We start from the raw sequence: 25,063 nt of genomic DNA, 5'->3' as shown, positions 1-25,063 counted from the left end.
AGTCATATTAACAACATAATCTGAGTAACAAGTTAACCTGAAAAACTGACAAGTTACAATTTAAAAATTTCAACAGAATTGGTGAGGCTGTTTTACCTGTCTTCGTTTTATATTTTTCAAAAACCTAAAACCTAATTTCCAGTTTTCAATGACGAAATTCTCAGACTTTTGGACCCCACTGTACTCAAGATCTAGGGCAGGAAATTATGGTCTAGAAATAATAGTGTGAGTGACAACTGAAAGACCAACTTCTTTATCTCTCTTTAAACATTCAGGGGGACCAGAGCTTTGAAGAAGAGAATGAAGAAGGACAAAAGCAAAGCAAAACACACATCTGGACATGTGGTCCTATGGTGTGACTTGGACACTGCTGAAGTTGCATTACTTGAATTATACAGCTGCATCCTGAGTTGCCTTTTTTCTGTAGCAGCCCTCTAAGAAAAAAACAAATACAACCATTGCGTCTTCGTCCTCTCCCACTGATGGGACCCACTGTCTTGGCTTTCATTGGAGCAGATACAGGCAAGGAGCATCCAGCAGGAAGAGTTTAATTAGAGATCCTGTCTGGCTGGAGAGTTCTTTATGCGCCTCTATCCAAGCAGCACTTTTCAAACAGAGGCCACGGATCATGGGAGGAGACTCAGTAGTTTCAAAGAGGACTCTGTTAAGAAAACAGCCTGTTAGACTGATGACAGATGAGTACAAGCAGCCTGGGAGCAAGTGATACTCTATTAGTGCTTCTGTGACACTGTCTCCTCCCACTACTCTTGATGGCATATAAGCGAAGCTCACACACAGTGGGAGCACAATCCTGGAAAAGGAGAATCGACTGGATGTAGACACTGAGACTCAGTGGCTTTATTCCTACAACATCCAGACCTCTAAAAATAAGGGAAAAAGGAAGATATTTTTTACTTGCACAGGTAGTAGTATTAAAGTTTCAGAACAAACATGCTGAACGCTGGGATACTATTACTACTAAGTTATTGCCTTAGTGTTGGGGAAGCATTTACTGCCAATTCAGATACAACAGGAAAGAAACAGTACCAGGTCCAGAATGGGCCATGCACCTATACCTTTCTGCTGCCAGAACCACAGGACTGCGGAGGCCCTTCGAGCACCTACACCAACCAAGTGCAACGAGATGACCTGGTTGACTATGACAGCTCAATCCAAAGACTGGAACAACTAGAAACCATCATGGAGAACAACACGCAATGGCTGCATAAGGTAAAACGTTTCTCTTGTATATCACTGTAAAGAAAGTAGATGTACTTTTCAAAAGTAGATTAATTATATTTTAGGACACCTTCACACATTATCATGTCAAAAATATTCAATTAATAAATATTATAATAATAATTATTATTATTATTATTATTATTAGTTTTATTATTATTATTATTATTATTATTATTGTTTTATTGGTTTTTTTATTGCTTTGAAAGCAGTTTTCTAAATATATATGTTAATTGCACCCGAGTCTGCTTAAAAAGATGGTCAGAAGAACAGTTCACATGTACTGCAACACAGTTTGAGTTGGTATGAATGCAACTGTCCTAACTTGCAAACCATTACTGATGACGTATCATTTCTATCTTGGCATGCTACCACTTACTAAAAACAATTAATTTCTTGTATCTCTCTCTCATCCATCTCAACCAAAGATAAATAAAAGCAAGCACTGATTTGTGAGTTTAAAGTTTCTTGTTACTTGTTGTGGAACTCAGTTTCAGACCCAAATGTAATGTGAAAAGAGACCTCTGAAAAGAGCGGAGAGGATGTTAGAATCAAATTCACACCAACCAACCAAACCAAGACTTAAAGCCAAACAACTTTATAACTTCATTGTGTTCTTCTCACAATGGAGCATTTTAATCACTTTAATCAAGCAGCTAAAAAAAAAAAAAACAGGAAACAACATTAAATGCTTTGATTTAAATGAATAAACATCATTGCTTATTATATGATCTGACCAAAGCTTTTATTTGGTTAGGCCTGTCTTGGACAGTAACATTCTGTGTGGTGATTAGTTCACAGTGGTGACTTTTTCATTATACCTTATTAAATGTATGCATTATCTTTTATAATGTTTTACTTTTTTTTTTTGAATATTGAATTATGAAATCATTATTTAAAAAAAAGTGACACTTGTCAACATTCACATTTTCAATAGTGCTGATATTTGGTAAAAAAAAAGAAAAAAAAGCATGCTTGCATGTGTGATATTATTGCTTAACTATACCATATAGAAGTAAAAGATGTTGGGGGCATTCTAACTGCATTCTACTGAAAAAAAAAAACTGTTTAGAAACAATTTGCTAATTTTACAGTGCAAAACACACACACACACATATATATGTATATATATAAGTCAACAATTTACGGTCTGAAAATGTTAAAAAAATGAGACATGTTAGCTAAATGGGCTTGGCGGTGAAATTTGTATTTAATAGTAGTAGCCAACCATTAAACATAGCTATACATAGAATACATCTAATATCATATATATATATCATTTGTGACTTTTGAACAAAAATGTTAATTCTACTAATTGAGTGTTTTAAAATATAATACACTAATTTACAATATGGGCTTTCTGTGACTGTAAAAAGCTCATGACATGAGACACCCTGTTTAATTTCTGATTTTTTTTTTTTTTCAGCATCTAGCTGTAACATTCTAACACGTCTCATTTCACATCTGACAACGTTGATGCTCTAGACCAGGGTTTCATAACCCTAGAAAAAAATCAGTGCTAACCACCTATTAAAATAAAAGTATGAAATGTTGAGATGATTGTGTACAGTGTAAAATTGTCATCTGAAAATGTTTTAATGCAGATTAAACTACTAAAAAAAATTTAGATTTCTATTTTAGTAACACTGTCATGCAGGGCAAAAAAAGTGAAGCAAAAGAAACAATATTTTGGTATGGCAGAAGAAGGGCTCTTCCTCTTAGCAGTCCATTCTAAGACCTCAATCTAAGGTCAGAGGAAATCACTCCCCCCTTTTTTGGCTCTGAAGAACTGTACTATAAGAATCTCACATTATTTGGATACCTGATTAATTAATGGCCAAGGCGCTATTCATATGTGCCAACAAAATGTGTAAGTATGTGGTCACACTTTCAAGTAAACAGGCAGAAGAAACAAGCTGCCAGATGAATCATTTGGAGCAGGAGTAAACAATTGATAAGATCAGCTTACATTTCTGATTATTCGTCATGACACCCTTCACATGAAGTGGCTCAAGAAAAAGGGTTGGTGGAATCAAAAGAAGAAGGCAAACAAAATTAACCAGATTACAGTAGTCACTAATTAAAAATATTCATGCTAAAGTGCAGTAGTAATTGGTCTTTCATACTTTGCAAACAAAAACAGTGGCAAGGCCACTGCAATTTTTTTCCCTCTCAGCATTCTAGAAATGTTTGCATTGAGGATGAAACTTGTAACTCATTTCCATCCTGTTTGTTTGAGTGTTGGCTCATTTCAGGAACTCAATACAGGAAAGACATCATACAAGGATTTGCACTCAACACTGCTGAGAAATTCTTTCATGGAGCGTCAACTCAAGTGTAGATGCCCTAACAAAATGTCCATTTCAGCACAAAGGTTCAAGAAACTGAACATTTTACCAACAAAGTCTTGATAGTCTCATACTGTATTATTCCAAACAACAGCCATTATCACCTGTGTCTACAGTGACATTTAGCCTATGTTGAATAGCTTAACAAACAAACAGCTTGCTCCACATCTGCTTACAGAGGTAGAATTGTCATATTGTGCTATCCACTTTATCAATACAAGCTCAAGAAAGCCTAATTTACAAAAGTTATTTTCTACAAACAACTTTCCTTGATTATTAAATGCCTTGCGACAGTTGAATTTTTGAGGGTGTGCATTTCTGTAATTCACAGGTTGAGGCTGTATTTTCTGTAGTCTTATCTAAAAGTCGCAGGTACATCTGCAAAAGATGCATTCAGCATCTAAAAACAGCAGCAGAGCATCCTTCTCTTAGAATCATATACATGCAACAGTTTTAAAATAAATCAAATAATCTGATTTCATCCACAGCTGGAGAACTACATCCAGGACAACCTCAAACAAGACATGGCCCAAATTCAAAATAATGCGGTGCAAAACCACACAGTGACCATGATGAAGATTGGGACCAGCTTACTGAGTCAGACAGCAGAGCAAACCCGAAAAATCACTACTGTTGAGGCACAGGTGAGGGTTGTTACTTCACTGTCCAATTCAGCAGGCATGGAGTCAGTTATAATAACTAACAGGACTCGATTGATTTTTTCTATTGGCCTGGTTTGGCCAGTTATTTGGAATTTTACTTGCCCTGCTAAAATGTTTGCTGGCTACATCACATGGGTTCTTTTTGTAGAAACAGTGTATGACACCAAAAATGTAGATAACTTGGAAAATTACATAATTCTCGATTCCAATTTCAATACAGTAGCAAAACTACTATTAGCCAAACTAATATAAGTTCAGACATAATTAAAGACAAGTGAACAGCCAGTAATAAAATTTGTATCAATAGAAATATAAAGATTTCTGATTTTATAGAAAAACTAAATCAATAAATCTGACAAAAATCTTGGATAGTTGGCTGTGGCTGGGTATATATGGTCAAAACCAGTGGTTTCTTTACATAATTACCTTTTTGTCTACTTTGTAGTTTTTCTGAATATCAACAATATTAACTTTTACTCTGTACTTGACTACAATTTTTAATATGTACTCTTTTTACTCCGATTCATGATGTCACATTTTGCATGGCATCTACATTTTTCTGCTACACTAGGAGTAATATCGCCATCTACAGGACATTGACACAATTTGACAGTACTACATCTTGTGTGTTTTGCCCTTAGTCACCCAAATTTACCAACAAGTCTACTTAACATGAATGCATTAGTAGGTAGTTGTGAATCTCAGGTGTTTTATATATGAGATGAGGGCATGGCTGAGACCTTGATTGACTGGATATTGATTGACTTACGCCCCTTTTCAGTACTTCAGCTTAGCTGAGACTTCAGTGTTTGTAGACAGTCAAGGCTGTTGTGTCGACTGATTTATTGCAATTTTGAGGTATTCAGATTTATTTTGATTTTAGAAAAACACATGATTGGCTCTCCACACTGTTTATGCTATAAGATATCTGTACTGTCTGTATCTTTACATTCCCCAATTGTAAGTCACTTTGGATAAAAGCATCTGCAAAATGACTAAATGTAAATGTACTTTTACTGAAGTATGGTTTACAGGTACACTGGTCAAAAAACTTTTTCTAAAACTAAGTCATACAGGTTTCTCCCTCTCTCTCCATTTTTTTTACACAATCAACATGTAAATGCCTGAATACCATGGGTCTCATATATAAAGTCTGTATATCAGGATCTGAGCAGACATACACACTTTTTGTTAATCAGAAAACTGCAGGTTTTTAGAAAATGTAAGTTGTTCTTGCAGCTCGCTGTTCTAAATGAAAGGATTTGGACGATGACTGGTGAACTTTTATATGTTAATGACATTGATTAGGAGTCATTTACAAGGCAGAGAGCTGAAACCATTCAGTTGCTCACAAGTTCAAGGTCATTTGCGATCAATAGATTTCACATCTGAAAGAGAGGTGTACGTGCGTATTCAGTACAATTGTTCATTCTATGAATCACAAATACGCATATTTGAGAGATAATCAAAAAATATAATTTAGGATGGTTTCTGCACAACATTTTAAAAATGAGGCCCCATGAGTGCAAAATGGAAAAGAGAAGAATATGAAAGTTGAATGACCAGCCAGGCTTTAAGTACAGGTTGCTCAAAAGTCTCAAAGAAGTGTAAGTGCACTTCTTAAAGACCTAATAGAGGAAAGACAATGTTATACTCTACAAAATGTTGTGGAGAACTGCCAAATTGCTCTGAAGATGGGTTTACAGTTAAAAAGTCAGTGAAAGACCACAGCAGCTGAAACTACAAAATACCTTCAGAGAAGAGAGTGATTCAATGTCTGCAAGTTATATGGAAATACTCATGATTTGCAGAGTCTTATCTAAGATACATTCTGTGGGAAACACAATGTCCATTTTCATCTTTAGGTTATTAACCAAACAACTCGACTTGAACGCCAGCTTCTTGAGAACTCCATTTCAACCAGCAAACTGGAAAAAGAAATTCTACAGCAGATAAATGAAATCAGCAAACTGAATGAAAAAAACAGGTAAACATTATTAATTGGACTACTTAAAAAAAACATCACAACACATTGCCTCTCAAAACTCTTTAATTTGGTTTAAGCTTTAAGTATGTAAAGATCCGTTCAAATCACAGGCACTTTTCTACATACTTCAAATTGCTTTAAAAGCTTGTTCTCTTGGTTCCTGTTAGTGTCCTGGAGAAGCGAGTGGAGAACATAGAAGGAAAGAGAAATACTGAGCTAGAAAACCTCAAAGAGGAAAAGGAACAGCTCAAAAAACTGGTGGAAAAGCAGACTAACATAATGAAAGAGATGGAGCAGCAACTGCTCCAAACCTCCTCTGATAACTCTGCAATGAAGCAGCAGCAGCAAGAACTGACAAATACAGTCAACAACCTAATCCACACAATCTCTGTGGGTAAGTGACCATCCGCTTGCATCAGCATTTCAACTGAATTCGCACATGGGACCTGGGGCAAAATAAACACCCAAAACAATATTATGCCAGCTCACCAGCAGCTGTTCAAATGTTTGGGGAAAAAGTTCAACAGTAAATCAGACAAAGACACATAAAAACATAATCATCACTATGGTACAATAAACATACAATATAGTCATATTAGAATAGTTTTAGTAAAAAAAAACTATAAGGCACTAGTGATCATGAAAGTATATTATTAAAACTTGACAGTAATCTTACGGTCCATACGGTGACAAACAGTAAGAAAATGTGGGCACTGTGACAAAAAATCCAAAATGGTATTGAGTCTATATATACCAGTTTTTGTACCAAAACGGTAAACATTATATAGCCATGTAATTAAATCCAATTTCTGACATAGCCTACCATCCAGTATGCTCAACAAGACATTTCTTTCATCAGGTAGCAATTCAATGATGCAGGACAACCCAGATCAGTACAATGACTGTGCTGCTGTCTTCAGTGTAGGGAACAAGGAAAGCGGGGTCTTCTCATTGACCATACCCGATACAAAACAGCAGTTCAAGGTAACCTCTATCACCTTAACTCAAGTGCAAATGCAGTAACATTCAAACCTAATATTTACATATGATAATTTTCTCATTATTCACCCAGAGATCATTATCATTACTCTGACCATGTACTACTTTTTTTTTTTTTTTTTTTTTTTTTTTTTTAATCAGTGAAACACAAAAGGCTGAAAATCAAAATCACTATTTCCCATACAACCAAAGTGGATAGTCATTTGCACTGTATCAGCTGTTGGCTGTCGAAGTCTCAGATTGAAGTCCAACCCGAGTCATGTCTTTATGCCATTCCTCCACTTTACCCCCAACATACCGGTCTACACTATATTTTCAAAGGCAAAAAGCCCAACAATAAAATGAAAGAAAATTAGCAATTGTTAAAAAAATATGCTATTTGATATTTTTCTATTTGTATGAAATAAAGTATAAACATCTGCCTAATATCTTTTGTGTTTTAAGGAAGGATTAAAATAATGTGGTTTAAAAGACATAAGGTTGACTAAATGAGAGTTTTCATTTTAAGGTGTACTATTCCTTTAAGAGTGTTTCTCATGCTTAAGTTCTAAACGTTCCCCACAGACAGCCATTTCATAAGAAACCATTCTTTAGAATTAATTGAAGTCAGGCAATTTTGCCTCCTTTTTAGACTTCTCTACATTTTGAGAAAGTGACCAAAAAGGTTTATCCTGGAAACAAAAAATGCATGACATGAGTGTTTATGCAGTAGAACATGAAAGATTTAATTTACAGAAATGTACCACTTCTTTTTCCAGGCCTACTGTGACATGCAGACAGATGGAGGTGGATGGACAGTAATACAAAAGCGCTTTAATGGCCTTGTTGATTTTCATCAAACGTGGAAAAATTACACATCGGTAGGGATTTAATGGTGTTTACCTAAATTCCCTACTTTAGACTTATGTGTTGTCCAGAAGCTTGCATCCTGCAAGTGAATGGTGCATTATAGTGCCATCCCAAAAAGGCACAAAAACACTTTCACAGACTTTTACATTAACTGCTGTTGGAATTATCTGCCCAATTCTATCCCAGCAGCTAAGTCCTTAGCCATCTTCAAGAAATGGCTAAAAACGCATCTCTTCCATCTACACTTGACCCTCTAACACTTGCATTCTATATTCACATTTTCTATTCTATCTACTCAGATCTAGATCAGGGTAAATTTAACTTATTTTGTCTTCTGTGAAACCTGTAACTATCTTCTGTAGCCTCTGAAGGACAGTAATAAATGAAAAAAAATATGATATTTAGGCAAAATAAGAAATATACACATCTCAACGTTTTCACCCCGGCTCTTAATGTATCGTTTTCCTTCTGAAGCATCAGTGAGCCTTCTGTTTGAACCTTCTGTAATAGTTGCATAGGAGTCCCTCAGTTGTCCTCCGTGTGAACAGACAGATCTCAAAATCATAGTCATTGTTGGAAAGGGTTCAAATTAGGGCTGCCCCCTAATAGTCAACTAATTGTCAGTCAACAAGAAGAGGCTTGGTCGACCAAAATTTTATCAGTCGCTTAGACGCAGGAAAAAAAAAAAATTATTCACACTAGGGAAGTCACGCAGTCAGTGACAGACAGATCATTAGCGGTTGGTCTTTGTGGTAACAGTACATCGGGCAGGACATCCAAATGCTCGCAAATGATCATTCATCAACCTCAAATATGGCTTATCATCTGAAATATGCAAGTATTAACCACTTTACATGGCTGCTCAATCTAATTATAACCTAGAGAAATGTGCGCTGTTCAAGTGTCTGTGTGGAGTGTGGAAGCTGAACAGTAGAGATCACTGCAGGACAGATGGAGGCGCTGGTGCACTTTCTGTACTTGCTCTTAAAATACTCTTTAATTTTTGCTCACACAGATAAAAGTAATACATCTTTCGAATCTGTAAAGATTCTACATTTATTTGTGTGTACTCACAATAACAACAAATCATTGTGCTTTTGTAAAATAATGAAAGCAAACAGGATGCACTTTCTGCTGTCTCTGTGAACTTGAGTGCAAAACTGTGTAATCTTGCCTTACAGACACAGAAAAATATATCTATAGAGAGTATATATAACACACACACACACACACACACACACAAAAACCTTACTTTGTGTACTGTGGTAGACTAACCAAGACTTGTCACAGCACTTACATATTATTGCTCTTTTATTGGTTTTGATTGCTTCTATTGTCCTCATTTGTAATTCACTTTATAATTTCACATTGAAAATGTGTCTGATAAATGACTAAATGTTAACGTACACTTATGAAACATGGACTTCCTGTTTTTCCATTTCAGGGGTTTGGAGATATCGCAGGTGAACACTGGTTGGGGAATGAAATCATCTCTAAATTGACACAAGAAAAACAATACGTGCTCAGGATAGATCTGATGGACTGGGAGGGGAATACAGCCTTTTCAAAATATGAGCAGTTCTCACTAGATGGAGAGAAGCAGAATTACAGGTGAAGAATTACCCTGTGCTTTTTATTATACCTGGGAGTTTTGTGATTTGTATTGAGGTTTGTGTGTGTTTTAGACTATATGCTGTATGACGGTAGAATTATGCTATACCGTTTACACCACAGTAAATATCTACATGGCTATCAGTAGGCAGGACTGATTTTTGCTATGTAAGAGTGGCAAAGAAAAACGAAGAAAGAAGCTGGTATTAAGAGTTGTAGAGTAGTTCCTTTATGGTCATCAAGCATTACAACTTTCTATATCAATATTCATATTCACAGAATTGATGTGTGGTCATAGGTGTGTCTATACTGGCTATTTTATAATATTTTCATTTAATAAAATTTTTTTTTTTTTTTTTTTGGTTTGTCTCTATAAAGTCTGCTATCAGTATGTTCTCATATTAGAAATAAAACAGCAGGAAACTATGAATAAGCTGTTGATTCAGTACACACCCATGTTAACGCTGCCACTCATTCTGCCATAAAATCTCTGGAGGGCTGGCGCACAATTGTCACAACTCCAAAGAAAATATTTTGCCATCTGGCAAAAGTTATGGCCTATGTAACATGAAAAACATGACACAACACAGTTCCCCTGAACAACTTTTACCATCTGACCCTTAAACAAGCTAATGTCTAACTACCATTTTTAGTTGCATGGGAGGTTTGATTTCATTAGCAAATGTAAGGAATAATTGACGACGGGTCATTGAATTATTAGAAAAATAATGCACACCCGAGGTGGTTGATGTTACATCTTGGGTGTGCATTATTTTTCTAACAATTCAACGGCCGCTTATACTACAGTTACCACACCTCAAGACATCGATCAGATGATATATTTAAAGGGATTCGTCTGTTTTTTGTACTTAAATCGCTATTGTGAGAAGGATTATTTCTTTCGCATCTCATCCAGCGCCTCTTTTGCTGGTTCCAAAACGTAATTTTAAAGCTGGTAATGGAGGCTTGAGCCGTTGATAGCACTCTCATGCACTTATTAATGAAGTTATTAGAAAGAGAGCGAGAGAGACAGAGACACACAGAGAAAGAGAAAGAAAGAGAGAGAGCTTGTGTGAATTAGGCTAAATATGTGCGTCCCTTAACAGTGTGCTGCAGCAGCGTCTCTAAACAGCGCTGTTATAACCTCGCTAGTGAGAAATGAATTTACTTTCGGAAAATCGTCTGTCATGTTGTTGTTTTTGTTAGTCCTGTAATTTCCGTTATTATAGTTTTACTATGCAAAGTGATATGGGACTGTAATGCAGTCAAGAGAGCTGCCTGGAACTACGTTCACCGTGCGTTTCCCACAAAATAATTGCACACCTCAGAATGTTTGCCAGCCAATCAGATTCAAGCATTCAACGGCCCTTTAGTATAAGGCTAAAATAATGATGTGATGTCCTAATAAATATATCGGATAAAACTGTCCATTTTAATCCGATCAAATTAATTATCAATACATTTTAGTACTGGATGAATTATATACCTAGAATCAGTTTTTCTGTCGCATCTTAAGGCATATTCATTTTTTTTTTCTCTTCTCTTGAGATCATCAAAATGCATTTTGGGATAACTAAATCTCTGCCAGAATTATGCTGTTTTAGCATTTAACTAAAAGAAGGTATACCAAGAGAAAAAATAAAAAATAAAACTTTTTACGGTAAAAACACCACCTGTGATTGCCAGACATTTACCATAAAAAGTACTGTGACAGTGTATCAGGTATTTGATGGCATTTGTGACCTGTATATTTTAAAGGGGCCCTATTATGCTTTTTTATTTATTTTATTATTTATAGAGTTATTCTCTATATCAGCAAGCACTGTTTCTGAACTCCCCAAACACCTTGACTGTGTCCTGATGTCTCATCCGAAGGATGATGACTTTAAAGGGGTCATATGATGTTGCTTAAAAGAACATTATTTGGTGTAATGAAATGGGTTTATGCAGTTTTAGTTTAAAAAACACATTATTTTCCACATACTATACATTATTGTTTCTCCTCTATGCCATGCCTTTCTGAAACTCGTCGATTTTTACAAAGCTCATCGGTCTGAAAAGTAAGGTGTGCTCTGATTGGCCAGCTATTCAGTGCATTGTGATTGGCTGAATGCCTCAAGCGAGTGACGGAAATGTTACGGCCCTTATCATACTGCGATGCCGTGTGTCCCGGAGCGCCGAGACAAAAACATTAAAACCTATTATAAACAAGGCATTTGTTGCATCCAGTGGGGACATAATTACGGATTATAATGACAATACCAGCGGTTCTCAATTCCAGTCCTTGTGGCCACCAGCTCTGCATATTTTGCATGTCTTTGTTAGCACACCTGATTCAGATAATCAGCTTGTTAAAAGTGAGCCCCGTTCATGAACTGTGTTCCCTACACAGTGTTCATTGCTTCCCTCAGCAGGGGAAATCTGTTGAAGTTTACCTCACTTCGGAACATTCACTCACAGATTTGCACTGCGCAATGTCTTCACACATGGACAAGTGTGACATCTTATACCTCTGTAAATAAATACAATTTAAATTCACGTCTCGCACACTTCAGTCCACTTTGAATGCAACACATACGTTCGATTCGTGTCGCCCAGTGTAGTGATGGGGACACTATACTGTCAACAAGCACCGTCCTTCGGATGAGACGTTAAACCAAGGTCCTGACTCTCTGTGGTCATTAAAAATCCCAGAATGTCTTTCGAAAAGAGTAGAGGTGTGACCTTGGCATCCTGGCTAAATTCGCCCATTGGCCTCTGATCATCATGGCCTCCTAACAATCCCCATATCTGCTGATTGGCTTCATCACTCTGTCTCCTCTCTACCAGTAAGCTGGTGTGTGGTGGGCGTTCTGGCGCACTATGGCTGCTGTTGCATCATCCAGGTGGATGCTGCATACTGGTGGTGGATGAGGAGATACACCCTGACAATGTAAAGTGCTTTGAGTGCCTAGAAAAGCACTATATAAATGTAAGGAATTATTAATTAATTATTAGTAGTAATGTAAACATGGCGGATTATCCTGTGATGTCCACTTCGCAGGGCACTTACGTTCGAATAGATCAAACGTCTGAAGCATAAGAAAACATAAAAAAAAATGTGCAGAGCAGGGGGATGGGAGGACTGGAACTGGGAACCCCTGACTTGTACTGTCCTTTTACGCGTTGCATTGCGCCATGTAAACATAAAACCATGTCTGCATTTGTGATCAGAGAAACGTCAAACAAGCGCTACTGTACAGTGCTCAAAACTCGCGTTTGAATTGTCAGTGGCAAATCCTTTAAATATGTAAACATAGGCTACTTACAGACTGTGAGTCAGAACAGCTGGCATTGTAGTCTACTCTCCCAGGATCAGGAAACAGTCCTCCATAAAATGCACTGCACACATCTGAATATTTGGGTTGAACTGTTCTGGAACAGTGTTGTAAATACAACTTAACCACTGATTTCTAGTTGTGTCCCTTTTTTTAGAAGACCAAACAAATTAGTTTCACTTTCACAAGGAAATACGCGATCTCCACAACATGGCAGTGGCGGCAACAACGAGAATAAAAGTTACGCCTTCTTTCTTTGCATGAACATTTGGGCGCCGTTATGCAAATCTTCCCACATTGTGACGTAGAGGTGGGGGCATGTTTAAACGAGGCGTTTTAGGAGGGAATGGGCAAGTCTTAACTTTCATGAAGAATCTCTCTGGATTTGAGACTTTAGTCTTTGCAACTTTACAAATCTTCTTTATGCACCAAGAGCTTGTAATACTCCTTAGAGAAAGGAAAAATTGAAATCGCATCATATGTCCCCTTTAACAATACAAGTGTCCCCATCACTATACTAGTGCGCTAGGACCCACAGAGACCACAGCATGAGCACCCCCTTCTGGCCTCACTCAACCTAGTTTTCCCAGGAGGTCTCCCTTCCAGGAACTGACCAGGCTCAGCCCTGCTTAGCTGCAGAGAGATAGTTGCTGGCTGTATTGTAGTATTGTGTTGTCGCTATGTCCAAGAGATGCTGTTTCACAGGTCTAATATACCAATACACATTTCTTTTCCAGCGTTTATAGACATTACCTACTGTTCATGTGAACTTTGCGTGCATTTGACAGTTGGCGTGAAAGAGTCTACTTTCTGTGTATGATTTGTATGTGTTAAGAAAACCATATATCAGAAATGTAAACTGACAAGACTTTAAAATGCATGCAAAGAATACATTTTCATGATGACAAAAAACTGCAACGTGATCGCGATAAAGATAATAATAATAATAATAATAATAAGAGGCTCTAGCAGTTGCCCTCAGGTCCAGTGCGATGGCTGACATATTAAGTGGTGGGTTGAAGCAAAACTAGTCTTTACACAAGATTACCTTTTATTATTTGACTCTGACCATGACAACTCAAATACTCCATTAACTTGGTGCTGGATCTGCTGGTGGAGTTTGATCTAATCTAAGGCTATAATTTAACTCTTAGTAAGAGTGAATTAATGCCCATCAATATGGCCCAAGAAAACCCATTATAATCTCTGCTTTTCAGACATTCTTTACATAGATTTAGGTATTTGGCCATAAGCATTACAAAAAAAATAAATGTAACAACTTTGTTTCACTGCCTAAATGTCCTGGACAAGATTTTAGTCATTGGTATCTCCTCCTCCTGTCCCTTGTTGGTAGGATAAACATCATCAGGTTAACACACAACACAAAAAAATAAAATAAAATGCAATAAACATTGCGGCCTAGCAACTCTCTTTCCATCCCTTCATAACACATTAATTCCTCTCAAATGCTCCATCAGGTTTTAGGTGTCCTAAAGCGGTCACAGGACACAACATGCTGTGAAAGTATATCGATGCCTATTTTTACTTATTCTTAGCCTCTAAATCAAATCACGGGTGAGTGAAATCTAAAAATTGACTAGCCAGTGGCTAATGACAGATTATTTAATCTTTCTGTGTGAAATTTTTGTTGCATATACCTTTGGTAACATCCTTCCTGTCTGGCAAGTCTAGGATGTCTTAAAATGATGTCCATGTATGTTACAGTTCAAGGATTGGCTTTTTAATGTTTGATTTAAAGCTTTTAATTTGACAGACCAGAATAATCTGGTTATACAAATTATACATTTCTATGTACCCTGACTAAAGGAAAATGCAATAACTTACAAAGACTGAGAATTTAGAGTTTTATGCATTTTAGCGGTTGATGTGTTTTGCCTTGTCTTATTCATAAATGGTAGAAAGAAAATATAATAAACTGATATTTATAACATATGAATATGTCTGCATTTCCAATTCTATAGGATACACCTCAACGGCTACAGTGGAACAGCAGGGAGAACCAGTAGCATGGGACAGCCAGGAAGTGATTTCAGCACAAAAGACATAGACCACGACAAATGTGTTTGCAAATGCTCACAAATGCTTTCAGGAGGTAAGAGCAGAGTACTTTCAAATAAATATATAGTTCAGTCATGAAATTCTAAATTGTGCAGGCAATGGGTTGTTAACATAACTGATAATATTCAGAGAGTTAAACAACTTGGCACAAGCTGATTGGTTCATGCTGCACATGCAGCCAATGAGCTTACTGCCTTGCATTTATATGGCTGGTTAGCATTCATTTGGGATTCCTGCAGCGCACTTTCAGAGTTTCTCTGAAACCCTCCACCTTCCCCAGCTCCACCTGTATAGATCTGCAACGGATTATTTTGTATGCTATTTGTGCAGCAGCTGCATGTCTTAAATACTCACGGCACCGTATCACCATATGCAGGGTTCGTACACAAACTGCAAAATGAAATTCCAGGACTTTCAAGGACTTTTCAAGCACTACTTTTTTGGGACTAAAATCAGAGATCACAATATCGTTATCATCTTTCAAATTCTAATAAATAAATTAATAAAACAAAATGGTACAAATAACATGTAGCACATTCAAAACATGCAATGACTGTGGCAACTTTAACATTTGAAAGGATACTATGGTTTACTACTCGATTTCCTTATTCAAAGTGTTTTTGTTTTTTTTCATGAACATATGATTAACCTGAAGAGTAAAAGCTTCATCATACACTTGGAAAAATTATGAGCTACAGGTCCTTCTCAAAAAATTAGCATATTGTGAAAAAGTTCATTATTTTCCATAATGTAATGATAAAAATTAAACTTTCATATATTTTAGATTCATTGCACACCAACTGAAATATTTCAGGTCTTTTATTAATGTTTAATACTGATGATTTTGGCATACAGCTCATGAAAACCCAAAATTCCTATCTCAAAAAATTAGCATATCATGAAAAGGTTCTCTAAACGAGCTATTAACCTAATCATCTGAATCAACTAAGATTCCTGAGGCTTTTAAAAACTCCCAGCCTGGTTCATTACTCAAAACCGCAATCATGGGTAAGACTGCCGACCTGACTGCTGTCCAGAAGGCCATCATTGACACCCTCAAGCGAGAGGGTAAGACACAGAAAGAAATTTCTGAACGAATAGGCTGTTCCCAGAGTGCTGTATCAAGGCACCTCAGTGGGAAGTCTGTGGGAAGGACAAAGTGTGGCAAAAAAACGCAGCACAACGAGAAGAGGGTGACCGGACCCTGAGGAAGATTGTGGAGAAGGACCGATTCCATACCTTGGGGGACCTGCGGAAGCAGTGGACTGAGTCTGGAGTAGAAACATCCAGAGCCACCGTGCACAGGCGTGTGTGCTTTTGAACCAGAAACAGCGGCAGAAGCGCCTGACCTGGGCTACAGAGAGCAGCACTGGACTGTTGCTCAGTGGTCCAAAGTACTTTTTTCAGATGAAAGCAAATTTGCATGTCATTCGGAAATCAAGGTGCCAGAGTCTGGAGGAAGACTGGGGAGAAGGAAATGCCAAAATGCCTGAAGTCCAGTGTCAAGTACCCACAGTCAGTGATGGTCTGGGGGTGCCATGTCAGCTGCTGGTGTTGGTCCCACTGTGTTTTATCAAGGGCAGGGTCAATGCAGCTAGCTATCAGGAGATTTTGGAGCACTTCATGCTTCCATCTGCTGAAAAGCTTTATGGAGATGAAGATTTCGTTTTTTCAGCACGACCTGGCACCTGCTCACAGTGCCAAAACCACTGGTAAATGGTTTACTGACCATGGTATTACTGTGCTCAATTGGCCTGCCAACTCTCCTGACCTGAACCCCATAGAGAATCTGTGGGATATTGTGAAGAGAAAGTTTGAGAGACGCAAGACCCAACACTCTGGATGAGCTTAAGGCTGCTATCGAAGCATCCTGGGCCTCTATAACACCTCAGCAGTGCCACAGGCTGATTGCCTCCATGCCACGCCGCATTGAAGCAGTCATTTCTGCAAAAGGATTCCCGACCAAGTATTGAGTGCATAACTGAACATAATTATTTGAAGGTTGACTTTTTTTAGTATTAAAAAACACTTTCTTTTATTGGTCAGATGAAAATGCTAATTTTTTGAGATAGGAATTTTGGGTTTTCATGAGCTGTATGCCAAATCATCAGTATTAAAACACAATAAAAGACCTGAAATATTTCAGTTGGTGTGCAATGAATCTAAAATATATGAAAGTTAATTTTTATCATTACATTATGGAAAATAATGAACTTTTTCACAATATGCTAATTTTTTGAGAAGGACCTGTATATCATGTTCATGGACACTTGGGGTGTGACAATACATTTAGCTCACAAGATGAAACAAAATAAATATACTCAGTTTACTAGAAGAGACAATATTTTAATACTATTTTTAAGAAATTTTCAGGGACAAAATGTGTCTTTTAATCACAAAAAGCAAAACGCTGAGCTCCGCAAAACAATGTAGATGTATTTTGAAATATTTTAACTAATCTAGAGCTATAACGAACAATTATTTTGGTAATTAAGTAATCTACTGATAATTTTGACCATGGAGTAATCTGAGATTTTTTGGTAATAAAAATAGACCTAAGTGAAAAACTGGATTAAATATGACTACATTTATATATATTAAACTAACGATGAGACAACAATAATTGGTTTGAATAAAGTATCAAAACCATCACATGGTTTTATTGAACAACATTGTTAAAATACATAAAGTAATAGGCCTGTACTACATTATATGAACATAACCAACTTAAGTACATTAAGTATTATAACAAATGCCTCCACAGGGCACTAGCAGCCTGGTGATATTTCACTTTACAGCATGATTCTATGAGTTTAAATCCATATAATTTTAATATTTGGTCTCACAAACTCAGAGCTAGGGCTTAAACTTTTATTTTGAAATTTGCGATGTACAACAAATCGCATAGAAATATTGATGTATTATCCTGTGCTGGCATGGGTTTCTAAAAGATTTACATTATAAATCTAGTGAGATAACGCACACTGTTTTCCCAGACGAATGTTAAGCAGCCCAAACTCACAGCATATGCAGAGGAAGAGTTTGTGGACCGAGCTGCCAAGATGGAGATGTGCTCCACACTTGTAAATGATAACAGTGCAACACAAAGCCAGACTTTATACGCGTTCACATGGTTTTCCCAGACAAATGTTAAGCAGCCCAAACTCACAGCATATGCAGAGGAAGAATTTGTGGACCGAGCGGCCAAGATGGAGATGTGCTCCACGCTTGTAAATGATAACAGTGCAACACAAAGCGTGTCAGACTTTAATCCCATATAAAACCCAAACAAAAAGCACATGCAATAAAAGACCAAATATAATGCAAGCACTATAAAAGGTTTTACCACAAACCCAACTTTATATTGATATTGTGACATTGCTTTACACCTCAAGGAGTAATATCACGAGATCATGTGCGCTCTGGGCAGCAGGGTGAGGTGGCTCTGTATTTAGACATGCTGCATCTTTAATTTAGTGAGAAAAGATTGTTTTTGTTGAAAACAAAAATTAACACCAATTTCATATATACCCCCTTTTAAACATTCAAGTACTTTTCAAAAACCTTCAAAAAGTCAAATTCAAGTACTTCAATTTTCCAGGACTTAAATTTCAAAAAGTCAAATTCAAGTACTTCAAGCACTTTGAACGAACCCTGCACATGCATTGGCAGTAGCAAGTTCCGGTACTTGCTTGCAGCAGCAGCATAGCAGATCTAAATACATTAACATAAAGACCAAATACATTAACATTGTTATATCCATCACCATGCTAAAAACTTCCAAGAGTTGTCATGATTGAACTTAATATATAACTGTTGTATTGTATGCTTTATAAATGTCTTATTCTAATGGATTTGGAGCACTCATCTGTCCAAATTTTTTTTTTCTTTGCACTACCCCAGAAATCTGTATAGAATATATTTTATGGGTCATGGTTTACCAGCAAAAATTAGCCAGGAATTAATCAGCTCATTTGGGAATTTAGTCCTCATGAATGCTGACATTAAAGGGGTCATGAACGGAGAAATTCCCTTGATCTTTTTATATATAAGGGCTCATTGTGCTATGTGTTTTTGTGTGTTTGTGTTTTTTTTTTTAGTTTCAGAAAACAGAACTCAAAACTTACTTTCTAGTCTAAAAACAGCTTATATTTAAGTCAATCTGCCCAAAATGACTGGTTTTTGGAATGTGCCACTTTATGATGTAATAGTGTGGCTAAACACTGCCTAAACACACGTTTAGTCCCGTCCACTGATTCGCACACGTAGTAGGTAAATGACAAGAGTGGAAAATACAGGTCTGTGCAGAAACCAAACGATAAAACTACATTGATGATGAACTTTATTTTTAATGAAGTGCCAGACCGTGTTGGCAAGAACTGTTGTTCTTGTTCGCTTGATTTTTCTGTGAATTCATTTACATACAAGGCACAATCTGAGAAAGAATTTTCAGAAAGATTAAAACTAAAAAACGATGCTGTGCCAACTATTATTGGATACAAGGTCGCACCCTACATGTGTGAGTGAATGTTTTCATTACGTGATCACTACTGCTTTGTCCGTTATTACAGACCGTTTGATATGTACTGAGTATTGATGCGTTTTTACCCTAAAACACAGCAGTGACCATCTAGGTAGGATGAAGGCTGTCAGACAAACATACACAACTGTTAGCCAATCATAGCAGTGGGCGTTTACTGTGAGTCTGCAATCCGTTACACCTATCCAAAGGGAGTGTTCTGATGAGGGGGGAAAAACAGGACAGAAAATGGCCTATAGCTTCTAAATTGTTTTTTTTTTTTCTTTTTGTAAAATTATTGACATTATAAATGGACCTATTTCGTATCCACATACTATATATTGCCAAATATACAATCAAGTTCTCGAGAATAGAAGTTACAGACTATAAAGGTAAGAATTAAATGGTCTTGACTTAAATTCATGTTTTCCATCACCATGTGATATTTTTCCCCTTAAATGCTAAAAACACAGTTTATACAATGTGCAGAGTTTCTGTAACTGTCCAAAAGCCCTTGTTTGTGAGCCTGGGGTATGTTTACGACCAACGTTTTGTGTTGACACAACAGACAATACACAGTTGACAGGTAGTTTTCATGTCCTAACCTAAGAATATATTTTTGTTGTATCATTTAGGTTGGTGGTTTGATGCCTGTGGACCATCTAATCTCAATGGCGTATACTACCAGCAGGGGCAGAACACCAATCGGTTCAATGGTATCAAATGGTACTATTGGAAAGGTTCGGCATATTCACTAAAGGCCACCACTATGATGATAAGACCATCCAACTTCTGAGCCTATACTTATAACGCACAATAATTACCGATGTCACTGCTTTTCTTATCCTGTAAGGAAAATTTTGGTGGCTTGACCTTCATGCACCTCTGATAAATGATTATTATTAAGATCAAGCACTTGAAAAAAGCAAAGAAGGCTTTTTTCTGTGTTATATAGCTAATCAACTGAACACAAAAACATGATTTACAACATATTAAAATAGAGCTTCATCAATGGACAAGTTTTGTTGAAATGGACGTATGAATACTTGCTGTTAATTGAAGACAATAATTGAAGAATAACAGCTGTAAATGGGACACAGCTGTAAACGGAATTACCTTGATGCTTCACAGAATTTCTAAAATCTATAGATAAGCAGAATTAACTATTTTCTTATTGTGATTATTTTATTTGTAATTAATATATTGTAAATACCAAATTATTTACAGAAATTGATATATTTTCAATGTAACCATGGTACAAGAGTGATTTAAATGCATAATGCTGAGGACATTCTTTACATTTGTCTTACAAATTGTTGCTCTACAAAACTGTTGTTTACACATGGTTTAGTGCTTTTGAATTTCTTAACTGTGGGCATTTGTTGACAGATGACCAGACTCCACAGCATTCCTTAAAGGTTTATTTTACCCAAATGGAAAACCGTCATGTTGTTCCAAATTAAAATTTTCATAATTTACTCACCCCCTTGTCATTCCAAATCCATAAGACTTTCGTTCATCATTGAAAAACAAATGAAGATATTTTTGTGTGTTAGCTGAAACAATAGCTCTGTATATTTAAAGACCAACAAAAAAGTAGCAAAGATTTTTTCACTATTTACAGGTTCATACCACCTTTTTCCTGAATGCTGAAGTCTTGTCCAACTCATATACATTGAAAACAGATGGGTGCTCATTCTACATACAGCACCCGATCGGGTGAAGTTCGGGAGGGTTTTTTTCCAAAAATGCATACTTTTTTTAGGGAGTATTTTAACATAAGCGCAGACCATTGGAGACAGTCGACCAAGTATAGTATGTCACTTCATAGACGTTTCAAAAACCCCAAAATGGCAATTCAACGTTCAATTCCTGAAAACTAGCACCGACCAACACCAATAGACACAGACAGGGTAACATGCTGATCAGACATAACATGATGTCTGTTGCCTTCTGTCTTGTGAATTGGAATTTAGAAACCAACAATCCATCACTCAACCACAAATCTCTAACATTACTCCATTACTTAATTTGTTAAATATACAGACATTTCCCTTAACCCTAAAACAACTCAGCTGCATTGTGTAATTTAAGATAACAGTAAAACAAATACAGAAAATTCCTTCATATTTACAAAAAACATTAGGCCTTATTTTTTACAGACTTTTCTGATAGGGTGGGATTCTTTACTCAATTTTAAATACCTACTGGCAAAAAGGCTCAACATAAGGAGAGCTTTATGTACTTGTTTGTTTTCTTTGACATTATTACATATTATATTATACTTGTTTATTTACTTTTGACAGACATTTCATTCTGAAGAAAATTTAGAAAAATGCCATATAGCCCTTACTCTTTATTGATTTCAATGCTTCCTATGGACTCTGACAATCTATTCTTATAAATCAACTGTCCAAGCAGAAGAAGAAGAAAAAAAAAAACCAGGAAACAACTTTTATGTGAGACCATGTGCTAATTGTGGTGCATCTGCAAAGTGCTATATTTTAACTGTGCACATCTCGTGTGTGTGATTAAATAGTGCTCAAGTGCCACATTTTAAACTCCAATTCATACAAAAGTTAATTTGAGCTCAATGCCTGAGAAAAATGACAAAATTAATATTATGCTACTGTATTTTATTTACTTCTGTTTAAACCCATGTCATGTATAGCTTAAGTGTATGTCTTAAGCACAAGAATGTTGTTTGTATTGTCCATGCCTGCACTATTTATAATAACCTTCACCTAAATCAGAGAGCACTTTTAAAGTTTTAGACTCAAACGTTAAGAGTGGTGAAAAGTATGTCAGAGGGAACATTCAACCAACCTGTTAATATTCTGAAATGAAATCTGAAGCTACTAATCTGTTTTTCTATTTTCTATATTTATCTCAAAATACACACACACACACACACACAACTGCAATCAAAATAATTTAACCCCTGAGAGACTGCAATAACTTCAAGGTGTAAGCTTTTCTGGGGGCGTGAGGTGTCTTCTTGCTTTATGGCAGATCACAGACTTATAAGTGCATTACCGCCACATATCTCTCAAGTGAACCACTGACACTCCTAATTGGGATTGTAAATAGAGTGTCAATGGTCCATTTGAGAGATAGGTGGTGGTAATGCACTTATAAGTCTGCGATCTGCCATAAAGCAAGATGACGACGCCTCACGAGCCTGGCCGTCTGCTGCTGAGAAAGCGCACAGGAGGTACAAGAAGCACTCAGGAGAGTTCTAACAGTTCGGACATTGCGTGAATCAGAGGTAAAAAAAAACAAAAAAACAATATAAATACTGTTCAGTTTCTTGCAAAGACTGATAGTTTTGTATCTTTAGACATCAATATATCGTCACGAGCCGCAGGGTTTAATTTGGTTTTGTTTGTTTATGTTTGTTTTTAGTTTTATTGTATGGTTTTAGCCGTGATTACTATCCACTTACATTATAAGACTGATAGACTGCAACGGCTTGAGCTAAAAATCTTGGTTTGTGTTCAACTGAAGAAACAGTCACCTACATCTTGGATGCCCTGGGGGTAAGCAGTTGCACATAAAATTTTCATTTTTGGGTGAACTATCCCTTTATATATGGGTGTAGGAGTGCATGATGGTCACAAGAGGGTGCACTTCTGACAAAAAAATAAAATAAAAAAAAATAAAAAACTTTCCTGTGGCGCCCCCCAGTCATTTTGTGACCTAGACAACTACCCATGTCGCCTATGCTACGGTCCGGCCCTGATTTTAATCAAATGTATTATTATATATAACAGCAAAAGTTAAGTGGCAAATAGGAAAAGTCAAAAGAGCTCTCACAAAAGCTATAATAAATTGTTTAATTAAATTACTATGGCTACAAGACGCACATGGGAGCCTTCTTCAGAATAACTCAAATCTGTGTATTAAACTTTCTATAATAGTTTACTGATGCATTTGTTGATTTTAATGTTTTTATAAAATTTTGTTCTGGGAAGCAAAATGTCAGGTCAAGGGGGTTGAATAATTTTGATTGCAACTGTGTATACATACATTTTTTGTTTGCACTATGAGTCAGGGCTGACTTGCATCTCCAACCAGGATTTTATTAACCCCTTTAAGCAAAAAGAGTTAGCATCAAAATATACACTGACTGAAAATAAATCATTTGTTTTTATCATTTAAACTCTTTAAATAAAAAATATGATTTAATGCTCATCCATGTTAGCTCCTTTTTTTGTAAAAATTATTATTATGAAACATGGATTTATTCTTCTATTGCACTATAAATTTGTCATTGCAAATGCTAATGTCTTAAATTATGTAATACTATAATGTGTTAAGTCTATGATTAATGTTTTAGTGACAAAGTACTTATACATATATAGTTGCCTAATTCACAAGATTAAATGAAACTTGATTAATTAAAACAAATTTATTAAAAGAAACTAAATCCGCATTCCATTCAACATTAATTTCCACACCCTATAAGCCTGGAGCATCTAAACCTCCTCCACTGTCTGTTTCAAGCGTCAGCTCTCAAAGTATGTCCGAAAAGTAAGATTCCAAAGTAGTCGAAAAGTAAGATAATGTGTTTAATACAGCAGATAATAATACAGCAGATTCTGCCATAATCGTTGCTTGGGTTGCGTACATAAGTATGGGGCGGAGCTTTCAAAATAGGGGTGAGACCCTTTTGGGGTAGGGGTGTGTTTGCTTTGGTGATTTGAAATATCAGCATTGACTACCAGAAATCACTTACCCCACCTTTAACTGATATGATATCTTGACATATAGCCAATGATACAATACATTAAATATATTGTTCAGTCATGAAACTCTGGATGGCGCAGGAGTTAAACGACTTGGAACAAGCTGATTGTTTCATGGTGCATATGCAGCCAATGAGCTTACTGCCTTGCATTCATATGGCTGGCTGGCTAGCATTCGCTTGAGATTCCTGCAGCGTGCTTTCAGAGTTTCTCTGAAACTCAACAGCTAGATAAGTAAACGGTCTTCACTCTGATTTCAGTGCACTATTGCATTTGTCAGATTTAGATTTTTAAAATAGAACCATGTGCAGGTTATTCGCATGAGGAGTAATTACTAAGCATGTCTTGTTCATATAACAGCAGTAGCATTAGCAGCAGCAGCAAACAGTTTTCCTAGTTCATGTTTGTGAAAATAAAACGTCAAGCAACGTGGATTTAGAAGAGTAAAGTGAATTGGGCATTACCTATTTGCCTGAAGTCTCCAATTCTTTTAATACCTTCTGTGGGCATTAATTTCTACATAAACCACAAACAAATCACTTTCAGATGCAAACCTCAATAGTGGGGTCTGTCTGCAGTTGCCATTTCACAGTTGTTCACAGTTTTAAGTCAAGGTGAACCCGTATAACCATCTTTCATAAGCATCATACTGTCAACAGCCTTACCCATTTAGCCATAACAATTTAATGAGCAACAGAAAATAAC

General features: G+C 36.5%; 2 protein-coding genes across 2 annotated transcripts in view; one reads left to right on the top strand and one right to left on the bottom strand.

Annotated features, from left to right (window-relative positions):
• The window catches only part of mcph1 (microcephalin 1), a 103,461-nt gene that overhangs the window by 22,051 nt on the left and 56,347 nt on the right, over positions 1–25,063 (bottom strand). The gene's annotated exons all lie outside the window — the stretch shown is intronic.
• angpt2a (angiopoietin 2a) lies at positions 479–21,330 on the top strand. The gene is made up of 9 exons (XM_042736248.1): positions 479–1,230; positions 4,076–4,231; positions 6,115–6,236; positions 6,404–6,630; positions 7,096–7,220; positions 7,994–8,095; positions 9,529–9,695; positions 14,995–15,125; positions 20,246–21,330. The coding sequence occupies exons 1-9, from the start codon at positions 952–954 to the stop codon at positions 20,404–20,406; spliced, it is 1,470 nt and encodes a 489-aa protein (XP_042592182.1). The 5' UTR covers positions 479–951; the 3' UTR covers positions 20,407–21,330.

Source organism: Cyprinus carpio, chromosome B13 (assembly GCF_018340385.1).
Source record: "Cyprinus carpio isolate SPL01 chromosome B13, ASM1834038v1, whole genome shotgun sequence".
Classification (NCBI taxonomy): Eukaryota; Metazoa; Chordata; class Actinopteri; order Cypriniformes; family Cyprinidae; genus Cyprinus; species Cyprinus carpio.
This window is presented reverse-complemented; position numbering and strand designations above follow the sequence as displayed.